The sequence below is a fragment of the Aedes albopictus genome, chromosome 2, assembly GCF_035046485.1.
Source record: "Aedes albopictus strain Foshan chromosome 2, AalbF5, whole genome shotgun sequence".
NCBI classification, from domain to species: Eukaryota; Metazoa; Arthropoda; class Insecta; order Diptera; family Culicidae; genus Aedes; species Aedes albopictus.
The window spans coordinates 235,172,942-235,185,427 of NC_085137.1; the positions used below are offsets into that span (position 1 = coordinate 235,172,942).

The window sequence follows — 12,486 nt, forward strand, 5'->3', positions numbered from 1 at the left end:
GAATCTCGCAGAGGGATACGGCAAGGTAATGGTCTTTCGTGCTTGCTGTTCAACATTGCTTTAGAGGGTGTAATTAGGAGAGCGGGGATAAACACGAGTGGAACGATTTTCACGAAGTCCGTTCAACTGCTTGATTTCGCTGATGATATTGATATTATTTCTCGTAAATTTGAGACGATGGTGGAAATGTACATCCGACTAAAGAGTGAAGCCAGGTGAATCGGATTAGTCATTAATGTGTCGAAAACAAAGTACATGATGGCAAAGGACTCCAGGGAGGAGTCACCGCGCCCGCCACCCCGAATTTATATCGACGGTGATGAAATCGAGGTGGTTGAAGAATTCGTGTACTTGGGCTCACTGGTGACCGCCGACAACGACACCAGTAGAGAAATTCAGAGGCGCATTGCGGCAGGAAATCGTGCTTACTTTGGACTCCGCAGAACTCTACGATTGAACAAAATTCGCCGTAACACGAAGTTAACTATCTACAAAACGCTGATTAGACCGGTCGTCGTCTATGGGCACGAAACATGGACCCTACGTGTAGAGGATCAACGCGCCCTTGGAGTTTTCGAACGAAAGGTGTTGCGTACCATCTACGGCGGAGTGTAGATGGAAGACGGAACTTGGAAAAGGCGAATAAACCACGTGCTGCATCAACTACTGAGAGAACCAACCATCGCACTATGGGGGATTCCCATACAAGCAGGCGGACAAAAATATTTTCGAGGATTTATTAGTATTCTGTAGTTGGTTCGACTAAAATATATTGTTTATGAACATTTTTAAACATCACAACCAAGTTTTGAAAAGGGTGTATTTTCAATATGGTCAAATAACTGATAATATAAAAAAAGTTTGAATTTGCTTTTTTTTTAGTTTTTTTTTTGTGCTTAGAATGATCAACACTATTGTATAGTTACTTTCAAAAATGAATTCCAAGGGAATTTGCTTAGAATGTTTGAGAATCGTCGTTTAATCTGAAGGGGTGCGCCGAGGCGGTCTCGTGCGTGAAAAACGCTGAATCTCCCAAGACCGCAATTTACCGCAGCATTTCGCATAAAAAATCATTAGAGTAGACCTAAAGCTTGACCATAAACTGATTTTGAGCCTGGGAATGTTTAGGAAAAAAAAAGATGCCGATTATCAAAATTTGAATCTCATGCTTTTTTCAACTTCTTCTTCTTCTTGTACCTTTTTTTTTTCATACAATGGTTCAATTATTTCACAAAACCACGTGTTTGTTGGAAAGCTTGCTTCATTATCTTACCAATGATGTATTGAAACCAATAGATAATGATGATATGAATTAGAAAATATCGATTTGAAATTATGTGTTGTTTTTTTGCGAAAATTACATTTTTTAGCTTTACTCAACTTTGATACTCAATATCTTTGTAACTACATCAGCTAGAAAATTGAAATTCTAGATTTCTCTTAGTTTATATGTTTATTATCGATAGAAAATTTCAGAACAAGGATTAGTGGAAGTCACTTTTCTGATTTTTGTCCGCCTGATATCCTATAGTGCATCGTCCACACCGCAAAAATTGGAAGGCTCATCAGGATGTCGAACAGCAACCCGAGAGCCATCCGACCGGTGCATGAATACGTGGTGCGCAGCGAGCTAGATGGGTCGATCAAGTGGAGGACGATTTGCGGACCCTTCGCAGAGTGCGGAATTGGAGACACACAGCCATGGACCGAGTAGAATAGAGACGACTTCTACGTACAGCAGGGGACACTCTGGCCTTAGTCGGACTGGTATGGTAAACAACAAAAAACATATGAATTTGTTACTTACCTTACCTTAGTATTTTAAAATCGATAGTTCTTTGATTGCTTATCAATCACAGAGTGTCTTCTAATTTCTCTAGGAGTTTCGCTTTCCAGAAGAGGATTCGCTCAGTGTTTCTTCCTTTGATTTCTCGAGCAGCTTTTCTGGCATTCCATCAGGACATCCTTCTGAGATTCCGGTTTTCTTTCATAAAGTCCTGCTGGGACTGCAAGGCCAAAACAAAAACAAATACTCTGGGATTTGTCCAGGAATTCATCCAGGAGTTTGTTCTCCAGGAGGAGCGGGTCACAACAGCGTCTGATCCCCATGTTAGGGGCGGCTGGTCTACGTCCGAGTGCCAGGGAAGGACTCTAAGCTCAACTGTGCACTATGGTCCTCCGGAAAGTAGGGGGTTGGTATCAGGCCCTACGAGCCAGCCGTAAAAAAAACCATTGTAAAATCAGCAACAGAATAATGCGAACCGAGACCAACGGCAACGACCCCAGCGAACAAAAATGACTTGCGATTGGAAACTCGGTACGTGGAACTGCCGATCTCTCAACTTCATTGGGAGCACCCGCATACTCGCCGATCTACTGAAGGACCGCTGGTTCGGCATCGTAGTGCTGCAGGAGGTGTGTTGGACAGGATCCATGGTGCGAACGTTTAGAGGTAATCATACCATCTACCATAGCGGCGACAACAAACACGAGCTGGGAACAGCTTTCATCGTGATGGGTGATAAGGCGCGTGATGAGTTGGTGGCCGATCGACGAAAGAATGTGCAGGTTGAGGATCAACGGCCTAACGGCCAACGAACGACAACGGCCTAAGGCCCATTGATTTCGCCGCCTCTGAAAATATGGCCATACGTAGCACCTTCCAACACAGCCTCCCTTATCGTTACACCTGCAGATCACCACAGCCAACAGAATCTCAAATCGACCACGTTCTGATTGACGGACAGCACTTCTCTGACATTATCGACGTCATGACCTATCGTGGCGCCAACATCAACTCCGACCACTATCTGGTGATGGTCAAACTGCGCCCAAAACTCTCCGTCATCAACAATGTACGGTACCGGCGACCGCCACGGTACAACCTAGAGCGACTGTAGCAACCGGATGTCACCTCAGCATACGCGCAGAATCTCGAGGCCGCGTTGCCAGACGAGGCCGAGCTCAATGAAGCCCCTCTAGGTGACTGCTGGAGTACAGTGGAAGCAGCCATCAATGACGCAGTCAAGAGCACCATCGGGTTCGTGGAACGGAATCGACGGAACGAATGGTTCGACGAAGAGTGCAGAATGGTTTTGGAGGAGAAGAACGCAGCGAGGGCGGTAATGCTGCAGCAAGGGACTCGACAGAACGTGGAACGTTATAAACAGAAGCGGAAACAGTGGACCCGTCTCTTTCGGGAGAAAAAGCGCCGCCTGGAAGATGCGGAGTGTGAAGAAATGGAACTGCTGTGCCGTTCCCAAGAAACACGGAAGTTCTATCAGAAGCTCAACGCATCCCGCAACGGCTTCGTGCCGCGAGCCGAAATATACAGGGAAAAAGACGGAGGCCTCTTGACGGACGGACGTGAGGTGATCGAAAGGTGGAAGCAGTACTTCGATCGGCACCTGAACGGCGTGGAGAACGTAGGCACGGGAGCCCACGGCAACGGAGGAAACGACGACGCCAGTGCAGCGGACGATTGAAATCAAACGACTCCGACGCTAAGGGAAGTTAAGGATGCCATTCACCAGCTAAAACCAACAAAGCAGCTGGTAAGGATGGTATCGCAGCTGAACTCATCAAGATGGGCCCAGAAAAGTTGGCCAACTGTCTGCATGGGCTGATAGTCAGGATCTGGGAAACGGAACAGCTACCGGAGGAGTGCAAGGAAGGGGTAATCTGCCCCATTCGCAAGAAAGGCGACCATTTGGAATGTGAGAACTTCAGGGCGATCACTATTTTGAATGCTGCCTACAAAATGCTATCCCAGATCATCTTCCGTCGTCTGTTACCTAAAACGAATGAGTTCGTGGGAAGTTATCAAGGCGGCTTCATTGACGGCCGGTCGACAACGGACCAGATCTTTACCGTACGGCAAATCCTCCAGAAATGCCGTGAATACCAGGTCCCAACGCATCCCCTGTTCATCGACTTCAAAGCGGCATACGACAGTATCGACCGCGCATAGCTATGGAGAATCATGGACGAAAACGGCTTTCCTGGGAAGCTGACTGGACTGATTAAAGCAACGATGGACGGTGTGCCAAACTGCGTAAAGGTTTCGGGTGAACTATCCAGTCCATTCGAAACTCGCCAGGGACTGAGACAAGGTGATGGAATCTCATGCCTACTCTTCAACATCGCTCTGGAAGGTGTGATGCGACGAGCCGGGCAAAACAGCCGGGTAATGATTTTCACAAAATCCGGTCAATTTGTGTGCTTTGCGAACGACATGGACATTATTGCCAGAACATTTGGAACGGTGGCAGAGCTGTACACCCGCCTGGAACGCGAAGCAGCAAAGGTCGGACTGGCGGTGAATGCCTCTGGTAGGCGGAACCGAACACGACCGAATCCGTCTGGGTAGTAATGTTAGGATAGACGGGGAAACTTTCGAGGTGGTGGAGGAATTCGTCGACCTCGGATCCTTACTGACGGCTGACAACAACGTGAGCCGTGAAATTCGGAGGCGCATCATTAGCGGAAGTTGGGCCTACTACGGGCTCCAGAAGAAACTGCGGTCGTTAAAGATTCACCCACGCACCAAATGCACTATGTACAAAACGCTAATAAGACCGGTGGTCCTCTACGGGCACGAGACATGGACCATGCTCGAGGAGGACCTGCAAGCACTCGGAGTTTTTGAGCGACGCGTGCTAAGGACGATTTTCGGCGGTGTCAGGAGAACGGTGTGTGGCGGAGAAGGATGAACCACGAGCTCGCTGCACTTTACGGCGAACCCAGCATCCAGAAGGTGGCCAAAGCCGGAAGGATACGGTGGGCAGGACATGTGGCATGAATGCCGGACATTAACCCTGCAAAGCTGGTGCTTGTATCTGATCCGGTTGGCACAAGAAGGCGTGCAGCGCAGAGAGCACGATGGGCGGACCAGGTGGAACGTGACCTGGCGAGCATTGGGCGCGACCGAGGATGGAGAGTGGCAGCCACAAACCGAGTATTGTGGCGTACTATTGTTGATTATGTCTTGGGGTTCGTTCAAATATTACGTAACGCTTAGGGGGGAGGGAGGGGGTCTAGCGCTGTGTTACGCTCCATACAAAATTTCAAAATTTCCCATACAAAAGTTGTTACGTGGGGGAGGGAGGGGGTCCAAAATTAACAAATTTTGCGTTACGTAATATTTGAATGAACCCTGTCTTAAATGTGATGTTGAACAAATAAATGTAGGGGTGTTGAGATACAGTATTGCTCCGATTTTATCACGCCCCTTTTTGAAACATCTTTTAAATATTGTACAAGATCTATAAGCATTTCCAATATTTTTATTGTCGCAAAACACGCCTTCAACATTCATCTTGAAGAGGAGGGGAAACACTTGCTTTTTAATGTAACAGCAAATTATTGAAAAATGAAGGACTTGCGCACTGAGGTCGTGATAAAATCAGAACATTACTGTAATTCCAAATTCTGAATCTGCACGCTAAACTGAGCCGAAATCCGAATTTTTATGAAATTTGGTGCCGGGGAACCTAATTAAAAATCCATTTGAAGTTTGTATGCGAGCGATTTGGCGAATCACCCCTTGTTGCTTTTTGTACTGGGCGGAGCTGTCAAACAGGAGCCCAGCTGTCAAAATATGATTTCAAAAAATCTCTTTGAAATTGGTTTTAGGTACTAAAATAAAATCCAAAAAATCTAAAAAAAATCATAGTGGTTTAGAAAAAGGGCCTCTTTCGTACAATATTAAAAAATCGATACATTTTCCAAAATTTCAAAAGCCAATTCTCCAGGATTTCCTACTGGGATAGGTTAAATTCATTCAGGAAACCCCCAGGTATTCTTTCTGAGCATCTTCTAGGTGTTCCTTTTGGAAATCCTCCAGGACCCCCGTTTTGGAAATCCTACAAAAGCTCCATCTTGAAACTTCTAGAAGTTCCAGAGGAAGGGTTCATTCTGGAAATGTTTCTGGTGCCTCCTAAAAATTATCCAGAAGTTCCTTATAGGAATCTTTCACAAGTTTCTTTTGAAAAAAATCTTTCAGATGAATCTTCAAGGAGTTCTATGTCGGAATTCTCCAGGAGTTCTATTTGGGATTCTTCCAGGTGCTCTCTATGAAAATCGTCCAGAAGTTCCTGAAGAAATCCCTAGATAAAATTCCTGAGTAATCGCCAGAAAGAAACCAAAAAGGAATATGCAGGGATTTCCAGAAGACATTCCTGGAGGAATTCTCAGAAGCAATTCCTGGGCTAATCTACTGATGGAAAAATCACAATAAAAAATTTCTACAAATCCCCAGCCGGAAGTCCTTGGATTTTCAAGTCCCTCGATAATCGAGTTCGACCTGTAATACGTAAATATATATACCGCATTTAGTTTACTACTGGACTGCGAACTGCGACATTATAAGTGCGAAAACGTAAATAAAAGTGCGCGATTGCATCAAATCAGGTTGATGTCTTCGGCGCACTATTTCTTCAATCTATGGAGAACAAGTGCTCTGAAGACACCGAGTTGATTCGACGCAATCGCGCACTTTTATTAGCGTTTTCGCACTTGTGAAAACTAGTGCGATAGTCCAGTGGTGAACTAAATGCGCTATAATTTTTTTTCACGTTATCACGATCCGGGAGCAAAGGAGTATATTTTAATCGAAAAATTTGGAATATTTGGCGTTAAAAAAATCAGCGATGTATTTTTTTTTTTTAGTTTTTGAAATATGTTATTAAGACAAGGTAACCAAAGGTATCACCAAGAGTCTTCTGAAATAAAATTAGCAATAGCGTCTAAATGAAAGTAATTGCAACTCCCACTTGAACACGTTATCTTTATGACACCCATGTCTATCATTCTATCTAGCTATTGAAGGCTTTATCTCCCCCCATCGACATCTGCCTAATTGCCATTTCCATCTTTGATTAAACGGAAAAATTACCACTTCATTAGAAATCAGTAACAAACAGAGATAAACATACGAACGTCGCAATGAGTGGTGATGACGATGTGCCAATTGGTATACGCGCAACACGTGAGCTAATTTGCATTTGACATCGCGCGATGAAGTCCCGGTATTCTATATAATCAATCAGTTTACGAGTCGCAATCGGGGAGAAAAACACTTAGCATCTGATTGAGATGAAACAAAAACAAGCTCTGGCTATAACTGATTTAATGCCAGAGCACATTATAGAACTTCCCTTCTAGGGCGTTTCCCGACGAACGGTTTTTTATTGGTACGTTGATTTGCATAAACAACGTTTACGACATCGGACGCAGGGTCTTTTAATTGAGATGTTGCTAGCCACCAGCACCACCAGATATGCGTTTTCATCTCTTACCTCTTCGAAGGCTCGGGTCAGCTGAGGAAATCCGGCTGCGTTCAGCCATTCTGCTTCTAGTTCTCCATCTGGAAGGAAAGACAAAAGAGAGGAACACGGGTCTGCTATTAGTGCACTGTTTGGCGGATGTCTGTCTTTGATATGATGTTGGTTCTTGGTAGCGCAGAATAATAAAATGGTGACAATGTGGCTTAATTTATGGTTTGTGATGAGAGTTCAGAATGTTGGTGTTGATGTGCCTATCAATCAGTCAGGAGGATTGGTACTGGTATGGTATGGTTGTCAATAATGGGTTATTGCAGAAATTTTGAATCATTGGCCTTGAAATTATCAAACGATGAATCACTAAGAATTTTTGAAGTCTAAATCTTCAGTACAATTTTGCAATACCTTCAGCAAACAAATCAGAGTCACACTAGGCTCCCCAAATCATTATTTTTGGAAAGAAGTGATTCGGGTCTTTTCGTTTTTAACAATAAAAACCCGATTTAATCCACCTATGGTGAACAGAACCCTTCTTACTCTTATTTAAACTATTGTTGTATTATTTGTATTTAGCATATTTATTTTGTGTGATGGATCAAAAGTTCTAGAAAATATTGTGGATTTGGCAACTAGTGGATTGGTTTGCAAAATAGCTTCATGGGCCATGGACTAAACTACCAGAAATGCCAGACACCTTCTAGAATCTTGTATGAAATTTTTGAACAATAGCTTACATATTCTGGAATATTGTATCTTTTGTTAACTGCCAAAAGATCTAGAATCGATTAACAAATGGATAAGAAAATCAGCGAGATACACTTTGTCTAATATCTCTAAATCAGTGAATAAATTAGCTCCGAAGTATGTACTTGGTATTCATGGTTATGGCGTAAAAAGGACAAAATTGATATATCTACTATGTTAATCAGTTTTGGAATTAGCTAGTTATTTTGGCTGTCCAGTTCTTGCATTTTTCCCACAATACATAAATTTAAAGCTTTCATTTAACATATTGTTAGTTTTCATTGAATTCCTGTTTATTTGTAATTTGTTATTTATAATTTTATTGAAAACAATAACCTGCTAGTATACACTTTATATGAGGTCAGCATTATTTATTGAACAATAATTTCCCATAGACCAAAAGCTCATGCAAGATAACAAGCGAATATAATAATAATAAAATAGGAATTTATTGAAATACTCTTCGAAAGATATCTCAGTAACCAAATGTCCAATCGAAATAAAATTTCAGGGCCTTTTACAAGGATACTGTAGCTTTCATTTGGTGCCAAGAGAACCCAAATCGGTTGACAGACGGCTGAGATATTTATTATGATACACTTGGTCAAAAATCTCTCAAAAGGTTAACCTGTATTACTCCCAAGTACTTTTTGAAAGATATCTCGATAACCAAACGTCCAATCCTAATAAAATTGTATAGGGTTCTACTAGGATGTTATAGCTTTCATTTGGTGCCAGGAGAACCGAAATTAGTTGACAGACGGCTGAGATATTTATTATGATACACTTGGTCAAAAATCTCAAAAAGTTTAGTTGTATAAATCCTAAGTACTCTTCGAAAGATATCTCTGTAACAAAATGTCCAATCCTAATAAAAATTTTGGGCAATCTACTAGGATGTTGTAGCTTTCATTTGGTGCCAAGAGAACCCAAATCGATTGACACACGGCTGAGATATTTAGTATGATACACTTTGTTAAAAATCTCTAAAAGTTTAGTTGTATAACTCTTAAGTACTCTTCGAAAGATATCTCGGTAACCAAATGTCCGATCGTAATAAAATTCAATAGGGTTCTACTAGGACTAGGATGTTGTAGCTTTCATTTGCAACTAAGAGAATCCAAATAGGATATCAGACTGCTGAGAAACGTGCGTGACTTTTTTTGTAACATACGCACACAAATACATACACACACACACACACACACACATACACACACACACACATACACACACACACACACACACACACACACACACACACACACACACACACACACACACACACACACACACACACACATACACACACATACACACACACATACAGACATTTGCCCCCCCCCCCCCCCCCCCCCCCCCGAAGTAGTCGCTTCTAGTGGAATCCGGGGGAAGCAGGCACTGTAGACCTTGGTGGAGGTTGGAGGCGTAGGGTTCAGAGTTCTCTTCTCTGTTCTGAGTCCCTCACGAACTGGCACGCGATGGACGAAATCGGTAGCACTGGTCATGCTTATCGAACGCGTGTCGGGAAGGCAGAAAGGCTTTACCACCAAGTAAAAAAAAAAAAAAAAAAAAAATACAGACATTTGCTCAGTTCGTCGAGCTGAGTTGATTGGCATATGAGACTCGGCCCTTCGGGCCTCGGATCGAAAGTCGGTTTTTCGAGCGGTATTTATACCCTCCTTGTAAGAAGGGTAACAAAATGCAAAATAAAACAAAGAGCGCTTTAATTCCTAACTTTCCTAACTCTCATATCCATGGTGATTATTCAATCATGAACATGAAACTCGCTGATATTTCTAAGTTTGTTATAGGGTAATTCGCCAATTGTTGAACGTTTGGTGCTAAAGAAATGTGATCTACAACCATTTCTGTGATCTAGGTCATCCAAACTGTTCTGGAATTAGGACCTTCAAGGTCTACATGCTGTACTCTTGTATCTCTTTGCTCTATCGACATAATTCTTTCACGATTGTATATGTTATGCTTCAAAATAATACAAGTATCTCTATGTGTTTCTTTTTGGGTATCTACTGGCATACAGACGGACCCCAATATGATTTGAATCATGGTTCGCAATATCTGTAAATCTTAGGATATTTTTATTGTAGCGAATGCTCGCGGAATAAACCAAACCAACTCTTAGAGCCTCAATTCTGATTCTGATGACTCAGCAACATTCACTTGGTGATCTAGGTCGCATCCAAACTGTTCTGGAGTTAAGATCATCAAAGTCTACAAGTTCTACTCCCTGTTACCCGTAACGTGGGTAGATCACCTTGGAATGGTGCGTTACGGTGTAAGATCTACCATTTCAAGTTTTGATCTTGCTATTTTCCAGCCTGGTTTATTTAAATGTAAAATGTATTTTTTTACACTATTTATTTATTTATTTTTTTATTCTATTTATTTTTCACTGCTAATATATCGTTTGTTTCAGAGGGATGGAGGTAAATTTAACCTATATATAAATAACTTTATTTATTTATTTGACTACATCTTCGGCTGAATGCCGCACAGACTGATCAGCTAGACTTAATTCTATTTTTAAACACTAATTTACTTATATTAAAATCAAACGAGTCACACACATCATTAAATAACCTACAACACGAATCAAACGGGCTGTGATATCCGTAATCCGAACGATGAATGGGAATCCACAGCAATCTTGAATTACGAAGCCGGCGGGCTGGAGCGTGGAAGCGCAAGTTGCTAAGAAGACAGCTGCAATCGATTTTGCCGGTGACCACGTCGAAAACAAACAGTCTTTGCAGCAATGTTCGACGGTTGGCTAAAGACTCCATGTCAATCAGCGCACAACGTTGGTTATAAGGAGGCAGGTTAACAGTATCATTCCACGGTAGACCTCGGAGAGCATATCTGATGAACCGCTTCTGGACTCTCTCGATGCGTTCAGCATAGACGGCATGATACGGAGCCCAAACTTGCACTCCATACTCCAATACACTGCGAACTAATGCACAGTACAGCGATTTAAGTGCATAAATGTCATCGAAATGCTGAGTGTTGCGTCGCAGGAAACCAAGCATTGCATTGGCTTTGGCCGTAGTTATGGCAACATGTTGGTCGAAGCGAAGTTTAGAATCGAGAATCACACCAAGATCCTTGATCGACGAAACTCTCTCCAGAGGATTGCTATCTAAGCTGTACTCAAACCTAACAGTAGACCGGCGGCGGTTGAACGAGATCACTTTACACTTATTGGCATTCATCTGCATACCGTTCATATCGCACCATTTCGACACACGTTCGATGTCGGCTTGTAAAGCGCAACAATCTAGTATCGTTTTTACTACTCGAAACAGCTTCAAATCATCCGCGTAGAGCAGTTTGCCAGCCTGCAAGCGATCGCATAAATCATTTATAAAAAGGACGAAAATGAGCGGTCCAAGATGGCTGCCTTGCGGAACTCCTGACGGTATATCAAAGATATTGGATTTAGCATCATATATTTTGACGAAAGCTTTTCGCGAAGTCAGGTAAGATTTCAGCCATTGGATGATCCAATGAGGCAGTCCAAGGCGATTTAGTTTAGCAATGGCTAAATCATGCGGTACCTTGTCGAAGGCTTTTGAAAAGTCCACATAGATGGCGTCGACTTGGCGCTTTCTTTCGAATTTGTCGATCACTGTATGGGTGAACATCATCAAATTTGTCGTTGTTGATCGCTTTTTCACAAATCCATGCTGATGCTCCGATATCACAGACTGAACAACCGGATACAGAGCATCATGCAACAAGCCCTCAAACACTTTTCCCAGACAGCTGAGAATCGATATCGGTCGGTAATTCTCTACGTCATGTATGTTCCCCGACTTATGAACAGGGGTTATAGAGGCGAGCTTCCATGCTTCAGGAAACACTCCTTCCATCAGCGAGCGGTTGTAAATCGACGCGATGGGGGATGCTAGCGATTGGGCACATTGCTTAACAAAGATTGGAGGAATGAGGTCGGGTCCGGGACCTTTGGATGCATCCACCTTGCTGAGAGCAGCACGAATATCAGCGTCATTGAGTGTTATTTGAGGAAACTGGAGGTTGTATGACGGGAGACTGTTTATATAGTCAGGATCAACTGGAATAGGGTTTTCGTTATACACCGAACCGAAAAATTCAGCGAAAAGGTTAGCGGTTGCATCCGGCGAGCAGGAACTACGAGAGCGGAAAGACACATCGGCTGGGACACTGGCTGTGCTTTTTCTTTTGTTGATGTACGCCCAAAAGGATGACGGATCTTGCTTGAAATTTGCTTGGAGGCTGTCGGTGTATTCCCGGAAGCGGTCGCGTTGAAGAAGGGAGAATTCCTCTTCGGCATTCTTTAGATGGCCACTTGTTATGGGGTTCCTATTGCGAAAGTACCTTTTCCTAGCTTTTCGTAAACGGTTACGGAGGTTTCGAAGCTGCGGAGTCCACCATGGCTGACTCAATATTTTCT

The 12,486-nt window shown here is 43.0% G+C and overlaps 1 protein-coding gene across 1 annotated transcript in view; it reads right to left on the reverse strand.

Moving 5' to 3' along the window:
* Nucleotides 1–12,486, reverse strand: part of LOC115257630 (rho GTPase-activating protein conundrum) — a gene marked incomplete in the record, with an annotated part of 391,231 nt that overhangs the window by 21,100 nt on the left and 357,645 nt on the right. Inside the window, 1 exon segment of the mRNA XM_062851367.1 lies at nt 7,299–7,366. Coding sequence (XP_062707351.1) covers nt 7,299–7,366 — 68 coding nt within the window.